Source organism: Cibotium barometz, chromosome 59 (assembly GCF_041138505.1).
Source record: "Cibotium barometz isolate CiBa-2024 chromosome 59, ASM4113850v1, whole genome shotgun sequence".
Classification (NCBI taxonomy): Eukaryota; Viridiplantae; Streptophyta; class Polypodiopsida; order Cyatheales; family Cibotiaceae; genus Cibotium; species Cibotium barometz.
In genome coordinates, this window is record NC_141104.1 from 9,907,956 (window position 1) to 9,926,848 (window position 18,893).

The 18,893-nt window shown below is 47.4% G+C and overlaps 1 protein-coding gene across 5 annotated transcripts in view; it reads left to right on the forward strand.

Moving 5' to 3' along the window:
* Positions 1-18,893, forward strand: part of LOC147605466 (4-alpha-glucanotransferase DPE1, chloroplastic/amyloplastic-like) — a 69,688-nt gene that overhangs the window by 38,640 nt on the left and 12,155 nt on the right. For all 5 annotated transcript variants that reach the window (XM_086793381.1, XM_086793382.1, XM_086793380.1 and 2 more), the window contains exons 12-13: positions 11,464-11,536; positions 11,609-11,697. In XM_086793381.1, coding sequence (XP_086649507.1) covers positions 11,464-11,536; positions 11,609-11,697 — 162 coding nt within the window. The remainder of the gene's footprint in view (positions 1-11,463; positions 11,537-11,608; positions 11,698-18,893) is intronic.

The window sequence follows — 18,893 nt, forward strand, 5'->3', positions numbered from 1 at the left end:
TGGCTTACCCACCTGTTTTAGCCGTTGCTTCAAAATACGAAGATAGACCCAATCTTCTTCCGAGAACTTCACATCCCTTCGATCTTTATTGGCCTGTCGAGTGTAGGCCTCTTGCGCTTTAGCGAGCCCGTCTTTGATTGTTTCTAAGATCTTTTGGTAAGTCTGTTTGCTTCAAGGAACGAAGATAAGGTTCTAATCGATAGTGATTGGAATGGTCTTCCAAACGCATGCTGCTTCATAAGGAGTCATGCCAGTAGCTGAAGAACACAAATCATTCAAAAATGCCTAAACTAAAGACAAATAAGATTCCCACTTACCTCGTTGATCGTGGATATAACATTTCAGTACGTCGAAGATTAACTAGTTGTAAATTTCTGTTTGGCCGTCTGGCTCTGTGGATGAAATGCACTGAAAAGTTCAGTTTAGTACCAAAATTGTGAAACAATTAAAAAATGACTAGTAAACTTGGCATCATGGTGTGACACTATGGTCCTAGGAATCCCACCAATCGGGTACCAATGCCAAATGAACAAGTGGGCAATGTCCTCGGGCGGTCTTTTTTGTGGAGAGCGTGGTACTTCTCAGAAGCACTAGCCACCGTTTGGGCAATCTGGATATAAATCACTGCAAATTGTGCGCCTTTCTGTATTTCTTGTTTAGCCTGCATGTGGCTTGTGAGAGGAAAGTTTGGGATCCAAGCTCTCACTTAATGATTATTGGGGCTTTGGACACATTTCAGGTAATCGGAAAAGTGTGTCTATCCCAATCAATGTTTGGCTGGAACTTGTGAAACCATTGAATTCCCAAAATAATGTCTACTCCTACAAGAGGGGAAACCATAAAATCTCGCACAAACTCGATGCCTTGAATCACTAGTTTAGCACCTTGAGCTTTAAACTTGATGCTTGTCGTCATGTCTATGCTAAATCCCTCTACCTTCTTGTTACCAAAATCAATAGGAACTGGACTCGTCCGCCGAGCGGCCTGTTCCATGACCACATCCTCCGTGTTGCCACTATCAAACAAGACGACGATTCTCTGGCCACCTATGTAGCCAAACGTCTTGAGTAGCTCATTGCTCTCATACTCATGCTCTTGGTCACCCTTCTGCTTATCTTCGAGCTCCCGGCTAACAATTGCACCAACCAAGGAACCGGGGTCCAAAGAACTAGAGGCGACCGTTGGGGTCTGTGTGGGAGCGGGGCTCACCACGGAAGCAGTGGAGGTTGGGGTGGGAGTCTGAGGAGTGGTAGTCTTCTTTGGACTATCCTTACAGTGTGTCCTTTCGTATGACAAAAGAAACACCTACCCTCCTCCTTGTATTGAGGTTTTTTTCTAGGCTTGGCTTACCACCGGCCTTGCTTGCCTGAGCTTTTTGGTATGGAGTAAGCTTGGGCACATTAGTCGAGTTCTTGGAGCCAAAGGCTTCCGTGCTCTGTCCTAGGGAAGACTCCATTTGGTTCTGGTCCTTTTATCCTGAGGCGGGTGCCTTGGAAGCGAAAGGCTAGGAAGTTTTGGGCTTTTCTCCATTCTACTTCATCTCAGCACTCCGTGCAAACGAGAGTGCATCTTCAAAAGTGTCTTGCCAAAACATACGCACGTCCCACTAGATTTGCGTGTTAAGGCCATAGAGAAACTGCCCTTTCTTGTCCTTATCAGAAATGCCCAATTGCAAACATAAGTTCGAAATTTTGTTGGCAAACTGCAGGACTAGCTACTCGTTTTGACGCGCCCCCCGAACTTGTCTTCGAGTTGCTCAAGGTAATGGGGTGGTAGAAACCGCCGCTTAAGATCTAAAACGAATTTGCTCCAAATATAATCTACCACACCAAAGTTGGTGTGGGCATGAGCCCACTGAGTCCACCATGGAATGGCTTTCCCCTCTAAATACTAACTAGCCAAGATCACTATCAGTATCAGCAAAATAAGCTTCAAATTGATGCAACCAGCAATAAAGGGTCATCGGGTCGAGTTTACCATTATACTTATTGAAGTTCATCCTCTCGGGAGGATGACTTGAGGAAGAAGCTTGTGTCGCTCTTGCGTCTAAAGCCACAAGAAATCTTTCATGCTCCACGTGTCGTCTGGCGTCGTCTTGTATGGTAGCAAGGGATGTTGCTGCACGGTCTTTCATCAATCGAATCTCCAATGCTCGCATCTGCAACTCAAGTGGTGAACTCGGCTGTGGTAGTAACCGTTTAGGAGGTTTACCCCGATGAGGATTTGATATCGGGTTTTGGGTAAGAGAGGGAGAAAGAGGAGGAGACGGAGAAAATGGGGCTGGAGTATAGGTTCTGTCTTCTAGGGCCAAGATCTACACCTTTTGCTCTTCCAACTTGGTGTTCTGGTTTGCGAGTGCTCGCATCATTGTTTGGAACATCTCGTTTACACTCATGTCTGTCGTCCTCAAAAGACTGTCTGGTGCTTCTTGTTCCGGATTTCTTTGTTCTCTCTCTTCGTTGCAGTTCGCCATAGCGAGAATCTGCATGTCCTTTCCGGACCACAACAAAACCATCCACTATGCGTGTGGGAGACTTTGTGGAGGCTTCTGGAGGCTAAAAACCAACCATCCTTCAACGGACAGGAGTCACATCGAAAGGGGTGGTCCTCTAGAGTCTAGAAACGAACCTCATAAGCAAAAAAAAAAATCTTTCTTTTTTTCTGGTTTTCTGGCTGAATCTTCACACTTGACGAAGAAGGCTCTGATACCCGTATAACATGCGGAAGCTTCATGAATAGAATCGGTACTTCAATGGATAGAATTCAGCAATCTTTCGTGACAAAGATAACACACACGATAGAGAGATATGTGCAGAAATATATATATATATATATATATATATATATATATATATATATATAGAGAGAGAGAGAGAGAGAGAGAGAGAGAGAGAGAGAGAGAGAGAGAGAGAGAGAGAGTTATATTAACGTCTACGGAAGACCCCAAGGGCCTATGAGACCAAAAGTAATACGATGGGACCATGGATATACTGAGCCATGGAAAACTGAAAGAAAAAGTAAAATGAAAACAACTGATAGTACATGTGATCAACAGATGATTATGTGTAGAGTGAGATATGCTGTGATTAGCTAATGACGATACCCGCCTCGGCTAGAACTGATCTGATGGTGGAGTGAATGTCAGGCCTCTGTGATGGGAGCGTGTCATGCCGGCGGAGAACCTCATGAATCTATCTCTATGTGGTGGAGGGACCTGATGCTCTGAGTTGGGGACGTCTGGCTTGCAGAATGGATTGAGCTCACTCGCTAAGAACTCCTTTGGGGCGTGGAGCTGGAGCGTGGGTATAGATGGTGGTCTCTGATGTCGTAGTAGAGGAATTGTTGTGGGCAGTGGATTCCGATGTGGATGTCTACCACAAAGAAATCTGTGATGGCTCTCTGTGAGGTGTCCTGTCGGAGCTGGGGCTATCTCTCAGCATGCTGCCTCAACACTACATCCCTATGTTGTCTGAGCTCCATCAAGTACATGCCCAAGCACGTCTGATCCTCAAGCTATATCACCCGTGTGAGTGGTCGGAATCCCTCTCAGAAGAGGCAGTGGAATCTCCCCTGTAACTCGTAGTATTGTAACATATAATGGGCCTCATCCTCTACTGCTCCTGTGGTGTATACTGTGCATGTCAAATTCTCAGTGGGATATCCTCAGATCTGCCAGTTTCTACTCTGAGGCGGTGTGGGCTGGTCGATCGTGATACGCATAGCTGTGACATGTGTATCTGTATGTACCCCGGGATCTCAAAGAATCCATCCTTGGAGAGTCTCAAGAAGTGATCTGTGTAGAACTCACACTTCTCACCAATCTCTGATGGAGACACCCATGTTTGGTGTATGTGTAGCCCGAGTAGATCTAACCGGATGATCCGGTTGATCTCTTGTCGTGAGAGAGAGAGAAAGAAAGAAAGAAAGAAAGATATATTAACGTCTACGAGAGGCCAAAGTCGGCCTATGAGACAAAAAATAATACAACTGTGTTCTTCCGGTCATCGGAAGAAAAGAAACAAAAGAAAAAGTGTGCATGTGTCTGGATACAACGTGAATCATCATGGATCGGTGGAGCCCATATACAAACAATATAAGGGGGGTGGGGATGTGGATGGAGTGCTAAGGCAAGATGCATCTCTATATGCTGAAGGGGTAGTACAAGCATGCTATGCAGATCTATGTCTAACTCCATCCATAAGAGGGATATAAGATATCATACATCGCCGATGCTGAGGCTGTGAATGGCATGAACATGTACCCTGAGTCTGAATGAAAGCGAGCTAGCCTCTCCTGTGTCTCCATCTGGTGTCTCATTCGGATAGCTGCTATCTCTCGGTGACGGAGTCGAGGTGCTCTATGTCCAGTCTGTCTAGGTCTCCTTGTGGCTCTCAATTCCTCTGCTCTCTGTGCGGTCACCCCACGTGGTACATTAGCTGGCACTGGCATAGCTCTCTGGAAGAAATCTGTGAGCTGGGACTGTCTCCCACCCCTAGTGGGAGCGGGTGTCTGGAGGAGTCTCTCTCGAGAACTATGAAGCTCTAGTAGTAGTCTGCCAAGCTGTCGCTGGTCCGAGGCCTCCATCAACTGATGTAGTGAAGAGTGCTCCTCAAACAATCCTGCATATCTATCTCTGACCCCCTGGTGGGCTCTACATCTACATACAAAGTGATCCTCAGTCTCCACCTCCTCGCGGCACAATCTGCATATCCGCTCAGATCTGGGAACCCGTGCCGCTCTCCCAGCCTCTATCTCTAGCTGATGTGATGGGACTCGTAGCTGTCCAATAGCAACGCGAGAGCTGTGTGGCATGTATACATCCATGTACCGCGGTCGATGTATAAACCCATCCTCTGAGATGCTCATAAAGTGGTCTCTGTAATACAGCATCTTCGGTGGTAATGGGCTCTCTGGTGCTGTCCATGTCTCCTGTATGTAGTGCTGCCATATGTCCTGTCTCATCACTCTGTTCCTCTCATTGAGAGAGAGGTAACCCCGTGGAGCAGACTGATCATACTGAAAAGGTGGCAACCGCTCAATGTCTATCCCATGATGTGAGAACCACTGTAGCATCTGTGCATACCAAGATCCAGTGTGTCCAGCCTCGGCCAGTTGTCTGGATGCCTCAAAAGCTCGGCGGGATTATCTCTCCGTGGGCATCTCCCTCATCCTGTATATAAAGGAGATCGTCTGGAACAATGCCTCCACTGCCATAGGTGGTGCAGCAAACTCAGCTCGAACAATGTCGTGCGGGACGGATGGTTTGCTGCGTATCATCCTCGAGAGCATCAAGATCTGTGGTCTCTCCAGCTGTACCCATGTGGAGGCTGCAAGCCCTGGTGCCCAAACCGCTGCTGCATACATCAAGGTTGGTGTCACTAATGTATCAAAGAGCCACCCCTTCGTGCGGGGTTCCTGAAAATGTGCCTGATGACACTGACGCTCAAGGCTAGCAAGAGCTGCCTGTCTCGGACTGCCTGAGCCATGGAGAAGCGTCCAGCTGAGCTAGTAAATGTAATGCCAAGGTAAACATAAGAGCTCACCACCTCGACCTGCCCTCCTGTTAATGTGAGAGTAGTGTGGCTCCTGACTGCGGGTGAAGTGTGGAAGATCATAACCTTGGTTTTCCCAAGGTTCACTGTGAGCCCCTGCTGTGCGCAGAAGTCATCAAGAGCCACAAGGTGTCTTTGAAGCCCAACCTGCGTGTCGGATACCAAGACGATGTCATCAGCATAAAGCATAACATGGACAATAATACCTGATAGCCCAACCCCAGAGCCTCCTCCCTGTGTGATGGAATTGACCACCTCATCAATATAGAGCCCAAAGAGCATGGGGGAGAGCGGGCACCCCTGCTTCACACCAATGGTGCTAGCAACTGTGTCGGACAAGCCTCCTGGGCATCGGACTCTCCCAAAGACCTGCTCATATAGCCTGTATATGCCCCACATCATGTCTGAAGGTATGCCTAGTGTCTATAGTCGCCGAAAGAGGCGCTCTCTGGGCACAGTATCAAATGCCTTGCGGAAATCCACAAAGCAACAATAGAGCCGTTGCCTCCGTGCCTTGGCCTGATCAACCAGGCACCTCAATGTAAAAATGTGGTCGATGGTCGAGAAGGCTCGACGGAAGCCTGCCTGGCCTGCTGCTCTCAATCCCCCAACCTCTGCATGAGTGCTCAGCTCTGCCTCCAAAACTGCCCCGTATATTTTGGCCAATATATGGCCAATCATGATGGTCCTGCAGTTCTCGGGGTCTAGTACATCTCCCGCTTTATGGATCGGCACAATAGTGTGCATCGTCCACTCAGCTGGAAACCCCTCTGACAAAGCTCTGTTGAAGAGATGAGCAAGAAATGGTGCCAATGTATCAATAGCATAGATGAGATGCTCTCCCTGTAATCCTGTATGATCTGTCGCCCGTCCATGTTGGAGTCGGCATATGGCCCTCCTAACCATAGGTGGGGTGAAGAAGGTGGAGACTGTGGAGCATGGCTCTGTGGGCTGTGGTATAGGGGGCTGTGCAGGCACATCATAAAGTCTCTCTGCATATGTCTGCCAGGTCTGAGGATCGGCAATAGGTGTGGGAGGACGGGGCTCTTTGAGTCTCCTCCAAGCAGTAGCAGCATCTCTGCTCATGAGCATGTGATGTGTGTCCCAATACTGAGCCTCCTCATAAGCTCGCCGCTTACGGCGGGTGAGAGTATGCATCCTCCTGCCTGCCTGCCTTTGGGTGATCTCCCCGCGAGCCCTCTGCACTCGGAGACTGCGGTAAAGGTTTCTGCACTCATCATCATACCATCGGTTCTGGGGCATGCTCCCAGGTGTAGGTGGCCGTCCTGTCTGTATGTGGTATGGGAAACTCCTCGCAGCTACAGAGTGCAATACATGTGAGAGCTGGGAGGTGAGCATGGCCATGGGTGCCGATGGATCTAAGGCAAATAGCTGATCATGAACATGATAGTCGTACACCTCAGCTAGGTCACGAGTGAAGTGAAAAATAGTGCGTGGTGGCTGTATGATGGGTGGGTGGGTCTCCAATAAGCTCCTGAAAGTGAGGGATAGGTATGTATGATCCGCCCCAATGGGGCATGGTGGAACGGTGAAGTGAGACACCATATCTGGTGCCTCCCGGGATCCCATCACATAATCCACTGTACTACTGCCGCCTCCCACTGGAAAGCAAGTCAACCCACCTGAATCTGGCCACTGAGTCATCCCGTTATAAATAACGAGATGGTGTCGGGCCCCAAGCTCCAGCAAATGTTGCCCATATCCAGTGCTGTCAGCTCCTCCATCAGCGGAGATCCGAGTGGTCCCTGTAGCCTCTGTAGCTAGCGGCTCTAGTCTCAAGGGATCCTCAAAGTCATAGATCTCGCACTGTCTGCTCTGAGTCCGTGCATTGAAGTCCCCCATCAAGAAGACTTCTCCCAGTGTCGAATAGTGTAAGATCTCCTCAGATAAGACAGAGTATGGAGACTCACTAGCCTCTCCTCCACCCGGCTCCTCGGTGGTGGCAAACCGCGACCCCTTCGGAGGAAAGTAGCAAAGGGCGATATAAATCCATCTGGTCTCCGAGAGGCGTAAGCTAATCCACATGTATCTCGCCTCTGAGTCTTGTGCTAGGACTCGAACATGCTCATGTAACCCATGCCTGAAAAGCACTGCAATACCTCCTGAACCTCGGGAGGTGGCCTGTCTCATCCCCTGTCGGTGAGCTGACTCCCACTGATAACCCTCAACCCGTGGTAAGCCCCTCTCCGGGCTCTCATGTGTCTCTGTCATCAAGATGATGTCCCGGCCCTCCATCACCTCCTCAAGTCTCCCTGGATGTGTCCATAGGACTCCATTACAGTTCCAGATTGCTATGTGTATCTCTTTGTCTTCATGTTGTTTCCTCCGTGTCTCATAGGCCAAATGGCGCTATTCGATCCTCTTCCCATCAATGTAGATGTGACCATCCCTATAATGTGCCTTCTTCCCTTCTTTGCGTGCCGCCTTGATCTTCGGCATGCATAATCTTCTGTGCTCCAGCTGCATCCATGTGAGATCATCATCGAAGTAGATGGGGTCCCCTGGCAAGCTCCTCAAGATAGCCCGTCTTCTCATAAAGCTCATCCTACTCTCCTCGTCCGGGAACTGTAGCACTAAGGCCTTGCCTTTGGTGGAGTCCTTTGGGGTTGTCCTCCATACTCTAGTGAATGGGAGCGGCTCATCCTCCTTTAGTCCTAGCTTGGTACATAGGTTCCGCCCGTCAATCTCGGGCGTGGAGGTAGTGCTCTCTGGTACCCCTGTGACTCGGATGTTGAGGCGCCGGATCTGTCGCATCTTCTCTTCATCAAGAGTAGACTGCATCATGTGTACATCTTCTTGTACCTCCTTCTTGATGTTCTTCTTCATCACTTGTACATCTTCTTGCACCTCCTTTTTGATGTTCTTCTTCATCACTTCTACCCATCCTTCGCGGGCCGCCTCCATTTTCCCCTCGATTGTGTGGGTGAGGGTTTTGGTGATCTCTTCTTTGATTGCCTCTTTGTCCACCTCAAGAGTCTCTCCTTCCTCCCGTGGACGATCGCGTAAGGATGCCACTTCGCCCTTCAAAAGGTTGATTTCCTCCTGCATGGCGAGCTTTTCCTTCTCCCACTCCTCTTGCATGGTAAGCTTCTCTTCCTTCCATATTTCCGCTTCGGCCTCCAGCTTCCCCATGCGTGTCAATAAGTCCTTCTTGATGGCGGTGATGGTGCTGTCCAATGTCTTCTTTTGGTCCTTGATAAGATCCCTAAGGATATGATCAAGCTGGCTGATTTTGTCATCTGCAGACCCTCCCATTGTAGAGGGAGGGAATGTTTGAAAGGAGCAGGTAAATATGTGAGAGAGAAAGAGAAGAAATGGATGAAATTCAAGTCCCCATTATGTTGCTGCCTTGGGGGCCTGAGCCAGGGTGGGTGGGAAAAGAACGCCGACAGAGACGGGATACACACAGAGGGGGGGCGAATGCAGGCGAACAGGTGCAGGCAGGCAGCGAAGCGGGAGGGGTGCAGGCAAGCAGAGCGAAGCGGGAGGGGTGGGCGCCGAGAGAGACGGGATACACACAGAGGGGGCGAATGCAGGCGAACTGGTGCAGGCAGGCAGCGAAGAGGGAGAGAGAGAGAGAGAGAGTCAGACACAATATTGCGCCCCAAATACCCTCTATAGGCCCCCCACCACGAATGATGTATTTGCTTTATTAGAATTATAAACAAATAATGCAAATATCTGAAGATCTTCCGATCTGATTCTTGACCTTCCCCTTGGCTGTAGCTTTTCCCTGGGCTGTCCTGGCCTTTGGAAGACAACCCCTTTTGAATGATGAGATAACCAAATGAAGTGCAAACCTATGCTTTTATAGCCTTTTCCTCTGCTGGTCGGTGGGTTCATGAAGGGTCAGCCTGCTGGAATATTCTCCATGACCTGTTTTACTGCCCTTTTGGTAGGCGCCTTTCATACCATGATCTGGCCACCTTTCTGCTGTATGTTCTGGCCGCCTCTGCTATGCTGCCCAGCCAGCGCATGGCTGCCCATGGGCTGGCCAGCAGTCTGGCCAAGCCATAAGGCTTCCCGAATGGCTGCCCAGGCTATGGGGCTGGCTGACAGGCTGGCCAAGCCTCAAGGGCTGGCCGCCTTGCTGTCCAGGTCCCCCCAGGGCTGTCCGACAGTATGCCCAGCCATGCTGGCTGTAAGGCATTGGCCATGGGCCTCCATGGCCCCTAGATTGGCCCTCAAAGGTGGCCTGAGGCCTACCGCTTCTCTAAGGCAAGGGATCCAAAGCCCCTTTCTGGGGTAGCCCAAAGGGCTGCCCCCTTCTCCTACATGCAACTACATACACTAAGATCCAGATGCCTGGTATCTAGCTGCAAGCCGAACACCCATAACACTCGACATCATTCCAGAGGGTGACTCACAGTACGGACTGGCATTGCGTCATGTGCGGGACTTGCACACCTCACCAAGACCATGTACGGGACTTGTACACGTGACCTTGGATGCTTAGAGTGGAACCCTGGCTAACTCGTCCCGGACTGGGGTTCACATGGGACGAGTTTCCACTTCAGGTCCTGCACCTGATGTTGTGCAAATATGTCCACGTGGCATCCAAGTGTAGGATGCACGTGACAGTTTTGATGGCAGAAAGGCTGCATTTTTTTCTCTCATGAGAGCATGGAGATCCATCTCAAAGAACCCCATCATCATCAGTGTTTTCACACAGATTCCCGTTTTTTCATCAAGGCTGCATTTTGCAAATTCTGTACCATGTAGCTTTTGTGTGTGCAAGGGGCACTCAACCAAAGGGCAAGAAAGAGGGCCAAATGCACCAAGTAAAGGGCGGACAGAGTAGGCAAGCAAGGCGATTTGTTGGTGCTTCAAACGCAGCCAAACAGGGGTGGCAAAGGTGTATGAAAGGGGTCCGGTGGAGGGCTCTGGAAGGCCAGATCTAGAAAAGCATAAGGTGGCCAGATTCAGCAAAAACACAGCCCTATTCAGGCTGTAGGACAGCACACATTAGGTGGTAAAACGCAGCCCTATTCAGGCTGTAGGAGAAGTACACTAGGCGGCCACTTTGTCACCGTTACCACTTCCTCTCTTGAAAGCTGTCCGGCATCCTCGGACACTCCCTCCTGTTGAGCGTTATCCATGAATGGACTTACCACTGTGTGCTGCCTTTCTTGTCGGCCTATGTCATTGAAACCACAAGGCACGAGCTTACAGATTAAACAAGGTGAATCATTCCTGATTCACAACAGTATGTAAGACCAAAAAGAACAGAGTCCGTGTATATCCTCTGAATCATCTCCTTTCCTTACAGAACAAGCTCCTCCCTTCACACCAGATACTGACCCCCCCACAAAACTAGTTGGACCAGCCTTTGCTGCATGGCCTCTTGCACCAACCAGCACATGCATCACCCCATACTTGATCACCAAAAATTAAACCTTTTAACCCTACCTTATTTGTTATTTATTTAATCCCCTGTGTATAAAGTGGGTTCCTATACAAACTTATACCTTCCCTAGATGACGCATAAAGGCCCCAATGGAACCTTGCTGACATACAGCAATTTATTAGCTACAAAATGGCATCCCGTAACATCATTAGCAAAGCTACCTGAGATGCCTGACCACCCAACGAGACGGCCTCACGCTAGTTATTTTTCCTCTCACAGTACGTCTTGAAGTCAACAGGCTCTTGCCCAAGTGGTTTAGCTCAACACAACCCACCCTTCCCAAGACACTTGGAAGTTGAACCCTGACATCTCATTGAAACAAGTCTCTGGAACACATGTACAGGGTTTTCATGTAGTTATACCTAGCTACTAAATTTTAATGCTCAAGTGATGCTTGTAGAATGATGTAGGTTTTCCTTGGAATAGAGGCATTTTGTTATTAGTTGGTGTTGAAGGTGATGCTTATACCTCCTTGATGGGCAGGGTGTTATAACAGGAGATGTTGTCCAATTGCGCAAAGCTATTGGTGCACCAGGGATGGCAGTACTACAATTTGGTAAACACTCGATGGCTTTTTGGCATGCTTATATGCCTTTCCTTGAAGTTTGATCTTGAACCTTTTTTTCAGCATTTGGAGGGGGACCAAGTAACCCATACCTTTTGCATAATCATGAAGTGGACCAAGTGGTGTATCCTGGAACTCATGATAACGATACGGTAAGGATGCTCTCTCTTGTTTGCAGTGTGTGCTTAATGTCTTAGCTCTTTATTTTAAGGTGCTTGTTGGTAATCTCTCAGCTCCTTTATTATGTGTGACATGGACTTTCTTATCATGTTTAAAGGTTTTTTCCTCGTGCTTTTGTTCTTTTATACTCCGGTGCATTGTTTCCTTCTTTCTTGTGATCTCTCTTTTCTTTCATAAGATTGCTTGCATAGGTTAGCATGGATTCCATGACCTCTTAAAATGTGGCATGATTACATGGCCATTATGAGAACAACCAAGCCCAAACAATACAGGCACAACCAATGCCTATGAGTCTACACCATTGATAGCAAAGGATTGTGCTGTCCGAAGCTGCCTAGCTTTTTGATATGATATTAAAATGTTGTGTTACTGTGACTAGCCTTGTCCCACATATGGTAAATAGTTACTTGATCAAATAAGGAACACACACGATACAGATGGAATGAATGCACAAAGTTGTACACGAGTGGGTGCTCCAGTACACAGTGCTGGGGACCAAAGATGGGCTGCTTTCTCCCTTTCAAGATATATTTGTCAAGTGTTTGTACAAGCTTCACGGGTCTTGATGAATCCGCTATCAAGCCCAAATTCGGATTATAAAAATTAGAATTTGATGCAGATTATTGATGTTGACCCTCAAGCCAGGCAATCACCGAATGGAGCTGCCACCTGTGATTCCTGAACAAAAGAGTTTGGCCTGCAATCTTCAGGCACAAGAGACCATTCATGGACCTGCCACACATGCACACACTAGCCAGATGGGTCTTTGGAACCCAACTTTAATCTCACACCGAGCGAGTATAGCTGGTATTGCCTGTGTCAGCTCAAAACCAGCCATTCTGAAGAGCCCAAACAGCACCATGTGTCAGCGCAGCAATGAATGAGCAGGCTGTAATCTGTATAACAAATTAGGATCTTTGTAGCAGATGAGGGTTGTGCAGAAGTTGGAGCCTGGGAGAGATGGCACAAGCCTCAAAGTATGGTGGAGAGAGAGAAATCTTTGTGCGCCCCTTCCACCTTAAATCCTTTAGGTGGTCCCTTGTCCCCACATGCAATCGCATGCATTGTTAACTATGTCCAGATCTTGTTAAAATAACAACCATACATGTTCATTTCTTTGAGGATTGGGTGCCCACACAAGGCCACCTCTCACTTGTCCCCCATCTTCAAAAATAAGGTGCCACCTACAAAATAAAGGTGAGTTTACTTCCAAACATTAAATGCATAACTGTAATGGAAATACTCACCACATGCAAAACTCACAACCAACTTTAGAGTGCAAGATTGAATCATAAGGTTAGCTGCATATATACATCCATGAGCCCCGCCAACTAGACATGCAGTAAAATTGTTTAGATCTTAAAAAAAATTCACACGCATTTGCATGTCCAAACAAGACACACAGAATTACACAAATCGCGTGAGAGATATTCATCATAAAGAATCTCTTTCTGATGAAGCTTGTCAGTCATACTTCCATCTGGGAAATCATGATCTGGACATAGCTGGTGAATCAAGATGCATGTCACAGCTGGTGACATCCATAAGAGCGTGATCTGGTCACAGTGGGCAAACCAGATCTATGTCGCCTGCCCCCCCCTTGGCTTCTAATCACTCGACCGCAAGTGAAAAGCTTCCAGACAAGCTTGAAGGAGCACAAGATACTACCTCAAGTACTCTTCATTGACACACTTTTCTTGGGTTGCAAGGTAGTTCATGAGCTTGAGGACAAACCTTTGACGAGGTTTCCCATCTTCAGCAACAAAGTTTATCAGCAATGGACCCAAATACCTCTTCAACATTCAGCTCCAAGCGATGGGGTGAGAGAGAGAGTGTAGGCTCCTTCTGATGTGTATATGCAAAAGACTCCCAAGAAAACGTTTGAATATATCGGCTGCCCTGATTTTCCACGCTTTTGTCCAAAAGCTTAATAACTTTTTAACGATTGTTTTCCCGTGCTTTATTAAAGCCCATGCTTATATGTGAGTGCCCAAACTTATAATAATGATGGCCTTGGCTTGTCCCTGGTGCCCACACTTAAGTGTGTGGGAGAGCCTTTACTCCCGAACCCGTTTATTAGTTGTCTGGCCTTTCTTTTAATAATTATGTGACCCTCTCACATATCAACGTTAGTGTATATAAACAATAATGCTGTAAATTATGTTAAGTGTGTACTTACCACATGCAAAATCCATTAGACCCAGCTCTTTAGGTCCAAACAAGTGTGCATAGTGCACACGCATGTCCACAGGAGTACGTAGCCATCCAGAGTCCCATGGACATTCACATACAAAATACCAAGCATTGTCCACGCCACAAAACAATGTCACACAAATAAAAAAGAAAGTCCACTTAACAAGCATCAATGATGCATATGCACATGTAAAGATAAATGTATCTCTTGTATTCATTATCTCCCTCTGCCATAGAGTACACTGTGTGTACAAGGCCAGAGTGTTCAAGTCCCTTGTGCTGCCCAATGGGATAATCATGTCCTGCATGATCTAATAAATTAGAAGTTTGTGACAACAATTAAGCAAATAATCATGTGAATAATTAATTGCACAATGAGCAATTGCAATTAATTGGGAAAACAATTAATTGCACACACATATCAATAATTAATCAATTAATTGTTTAAATCAACAATTAATTGGGAAAATAATTAGCTGCACACATCAGCGATTAATTAAACATGAAATTAAATGCAAATTTGTGACGTGAAAATGCCATGGTTTTCACGTTGTGAAAAACCAATTGGTTTTCCCGGTGAGGAACGTGTGCTTTTGACCATCAGGCATTCCTCACAATGTCAAAAATGAAGATAAACTATATTCAGAGCTTGTCAACCAAGATTGATGCTCCAATATAGTCACAAGCAACACATAATTCATCATGGCTACAAAAATATTATACATCATAAAATTTGTCAGATACATATCACCTGTCTTGCCTAATATCAAGATTCACCAAGAATGATGCATGGCGATAATAGTTCATCGATTTTCATCTATGAACAATAGAAAATATATACAAAGTTATTCATAGTTTTCAACTGGCATCTAAGCCTCTGTATCCTTAAGATTCTCTGGACATTCGGCAACCACATGATCCTTGCTGCCACACCTGAAACACTTTCCATCATATTGCTATCTAAACAGCCCAAATCCTTGACATCCCTCCCCCCCCTTTCCCCACTCCCCCCCAGCTTGGTATGCGAGCCATCCTGCATCCTTAGGTGCATGCTTAGGTGCATGCTTAGGTGGCTGTCCACCCTTTTGCTGATGAACATCAGCCTTGAACTTACCTTCGTGTTGTCTTGCAAGTTGCAGAAGACCTATCCGAAGGCCACTTTATGTGTAGAAGAAGCCATTGTCATGTTTTTCTCCTTTTGAGTATCTCGTGAATCACCACCGACAACCCTATGGGGTGGATGACCAAGTTACCAACCAAATTTGAGATCAAGTTTGCAAGTGCAAGCTCACGGGGTTTTTCAACACCCATCTTGTCGGCTAGCATCAAATGTAACATCTTGTGCAGGAGCCTTAGCCTTGGATTCCAAGGCTTACATTTGGACCATCCCTCAAAGCCCTGAGCTCCTCAACCTCACGTATCAAAGCGCCAAAGTGCGTAGTTGTGGTCTTCGCTTTGGTCTTATCATGTTGCTTACAGTCAAGAGTGTTCTTCACCCTCTGACTGCGTGTCTCAGAATTAATTAATTGTAAACAAGATTAGGATATGCATGGCTGCTCCAAGAGGTCTACCAAATTCATCCAAGATCAAGTCATTCCACACAATGGGCTGCTCCAAGAGGTCTACCAAACTCATCCAAGATCAAGTCATTCCACACAATGGGCTGTGTGTAAGCCACTTCAACTGACCGCGGAGGAATATGAACCGAGAAGCTCCTCATGCAATCCCAAGCTCACAGAAAAGATCTCACCAAGGGCGAAGAAGGTGGTCAGTGCTCTGCATCTGAGAAGAGAAAACGTGGGCTATAAATCCAATCACCTCCCTAGTCGGAATGCACCTCGAAATTTGCTGCAAAAGAAAGTCCTTCCAAGGCTCAAGGTCAGGAAGAAATCCTTTGACTACTAGCTTACAAAATAAAGCTTTACATTGCACCTCCGGGTCAATGATGTTTAATCCTCCCTCTTGCTTAGACATAATAACGGTATCCCAAGCCACTCTCGTCGTGGTGTGTACAGTGCCATCTAATCCTCTAACCAAAGGAAGTTCCAAACAAGCCGACGAAGCTGACCAATGCATCCCCTATGAAAAACCCAGCACGATGGGACAAACCAAGCAGTCACTAGCAGCACTTGAGTACATCTTTGCCAGCACTCTCACGTTTCTCTGTGCTTGAGGTTGTGTGTGTGTGTGTGCAGGCTAGCTGCCCTCCTACCCTACTCACGGGCATTTTTTCCATGTGATTGGACATAGGTTTTTTCCCGTGTGAACACACTTATGTGTGTTGGGCACTTTGCCCTAGGCTACTTTATGTACTCACATTGTACTTTCATTTTATTATTCATTGAGTACATCTTTTCCAGCACTCATGTTTCTTTGTGCTTGAGGTTGTGTGTGTGTGTGTGTGCAGGCTAGCTGCCCTCCTAGCCAACAGATGGCGGACTACTTGGAAGCCCTGAACGTACTGCCAAGTTAAGCAAGAGGCAATGTCACGTGCACCCTGCATCATCAGTGCAGCATTTATACAGAAGTAAACCTTTTTTAGGATTGTGTGTCGGACGCCATGACCCCATTGTGAGCCCTTAGTCCAAGGACAATCAGGCACGAGCTACGTAGGTCAGTCTCTGAGCTTTAGAGGTCAGTCCAGATGTCAGTCCTCTTAACCCACTTGGAGAAAGCATCTTTCAGAAGCATATAGTTGTCAAGCCATAGCCTTAGTTGCATGTAGGCATGTTAGGCTCATTGCACAAAGAAGGGGGCCAGCCGTAAGGCCAGCCCCAAGGCAGCCCAACATGGGCTAGCCTTGCAAAGGGCATCCAAGCCCTTGCCTTTCAGTCGGCCAGCCCATGTGGCTTGGAGTCCAGTCGGCCAGCACCTGACCTGCCCCACAGCAGCTGACTAGGCAATTGCTCCCAGTTGTGGGCTTTACGTAGCAGCCGATAGGCATTTATTGCACCTGACCAGGCATTTTAAGCAGCCATCTGTCATTAATGCAGTCGTGGGTAATTGCAACAGGCCGACGGCCTTTTCTGGCAGCCGACCAGCAATAGGAGGCCATATATAAGCGTGTGCCTCAGTCCCATACAAAGCATTCAGGTATTCAGCAAAGTACACAGTTTGCAGCATCCAGTCGACTCCAGGCTAAGGAAGCTCCTCTTCACATTCAGCCAGCATATGTGCAGCCCTACAAGTATCTAGACTTGCATCAGTGGCCAAGGAGAGTCCTCAGCAGAGCCTTGGACTAGGTGGGTACTCAGTCAACGTACGGTCTTCCTCGTCCTTGCATTGGGCATTCATATCACTTGTACTCAGCATTGTAGAGCATTTCTCCAAAGAATAATATAAGCAAATACTCCTGCTTGCAGGGGGGGGGGGGGGGGGGGGGGGGGGGGGGTTGCTTCAGTGGGTATTGGGACCCAATACTGTGTCCTCTTCTACATTCTCATTCTCTTCTCTCTCTCTACTCACTAAAGTTGATGCTAAAGATTCTCACAACATTAAGGTATCAAGAAGGCCCTGTTGTGCGTTATCACGATCAAGCTGAGTGCACGTGTTTGAAACTTTTTTGAAACACGTTTTTTGAAATGCCTGGTGACTATGGTTGAAGGGGAAATGCAAGAGCATTGAGCAAGTGGTGTATGAGAATATCAGCACGGAGCATTATAAGCACTACAGGCAGCCCCAGAAGGTGAAAAGAGAGCAGCCAAAGCTTGTGCTGATTGGTGTCCAGATTGGTCTCCTCTATTTGGAATACCTTTTCAATAAGAGGACAAATGGAGACTTCTCAAGCATGCATTCGTGTCATATGACCGGCATTGGCTATTGAAGAGCAAGTTAGGAGATGTCTGTCAAAAAGCTACCCAAGAGCCAAAACGTTTCTCCTAGCCTTGGTGCTGATGGTGACCAACGTAGCTGGGTGAAAATCCACACGCTTCTACAAAAGCATTTGCCATAGAGCATCTTTTAAGGAAAAGTTTACAAGAAATATGTCTTATGATTGGGGTGCATACGTGCACACACACAAAAAAAAAGGGAGAGAGAGAAAGACAGAAAGAAAGAAAGATATATTAACGTCTGCAAAAGGCCAAAATTGGCCTATGAGACAAACAAGTAGTACAATGATGTTCCTCCAGTCATCAAGAGGAAAATGTGGAGTGAGAATAAAGTGTACAAGTATGACAACACGACCGTAGGGGACTCAATGGTGGTGTACAAACGAGAGGGTGTGGATGGAGTACTAGAGCTACTAATGCATCTCTATATGTTGAAGGGGTGATACAAGTATGATATGTTATCTACTCCTAACTCCATCCAGTCCCATAGTCTGGGTACAATATGTCATACGTTCGATCTGAGGATGCCGTGAATGTCTGGAACATGCGTCCTGGATTAGAGCGAAAATGTGCCAGCTGCTCCTGGACCTCCTGCTGGTGTCGAGACCGGATGGCCGCGATCTCTCTGTGGTGTAGCCGTGGTGCCTGGTAGCCGGCTAGTCTAGGTCGTCGCCTAGCTCGAATCTCCTCCGCTCGCTGAGATGTCACTCCCAATGTGTGTGGCTGGGCTGTTGGTGCCAATCTCTGGAAGAAGTCAGTCAACTGGGACTGTCTTCCTCCGCTATATGATGTGTGGGTGTCTGAAGTAAGATCTCCCTGTGTCTCTGTAGTGCTAGTAGTAGTCTGCCTAGCTGTCTCTGCTCCGATCTCTCCCAGATCTGTCCAAGTGATGTGGTCCCTCTAAAAACCTCAGGATAGCATGCCCTGATCTCCTGCAAAGCACCACACTGGCAAACAAAATGCTCCTCTGTCTCTACCCCCGTCTGGCATAATCTGCAAATGCGCTCTGCTCGAGGGATGCGTGCTGCTCTCCCAGTCTCGATCTCTAGTTGGTGTGATGAGACCCTTAGTCGCCCAATGGCTACTCTGGCTCCATGTGATAAGTGGACCTCCAAGTATCGTGGTCGCTGGATGAAGCCGTCTGT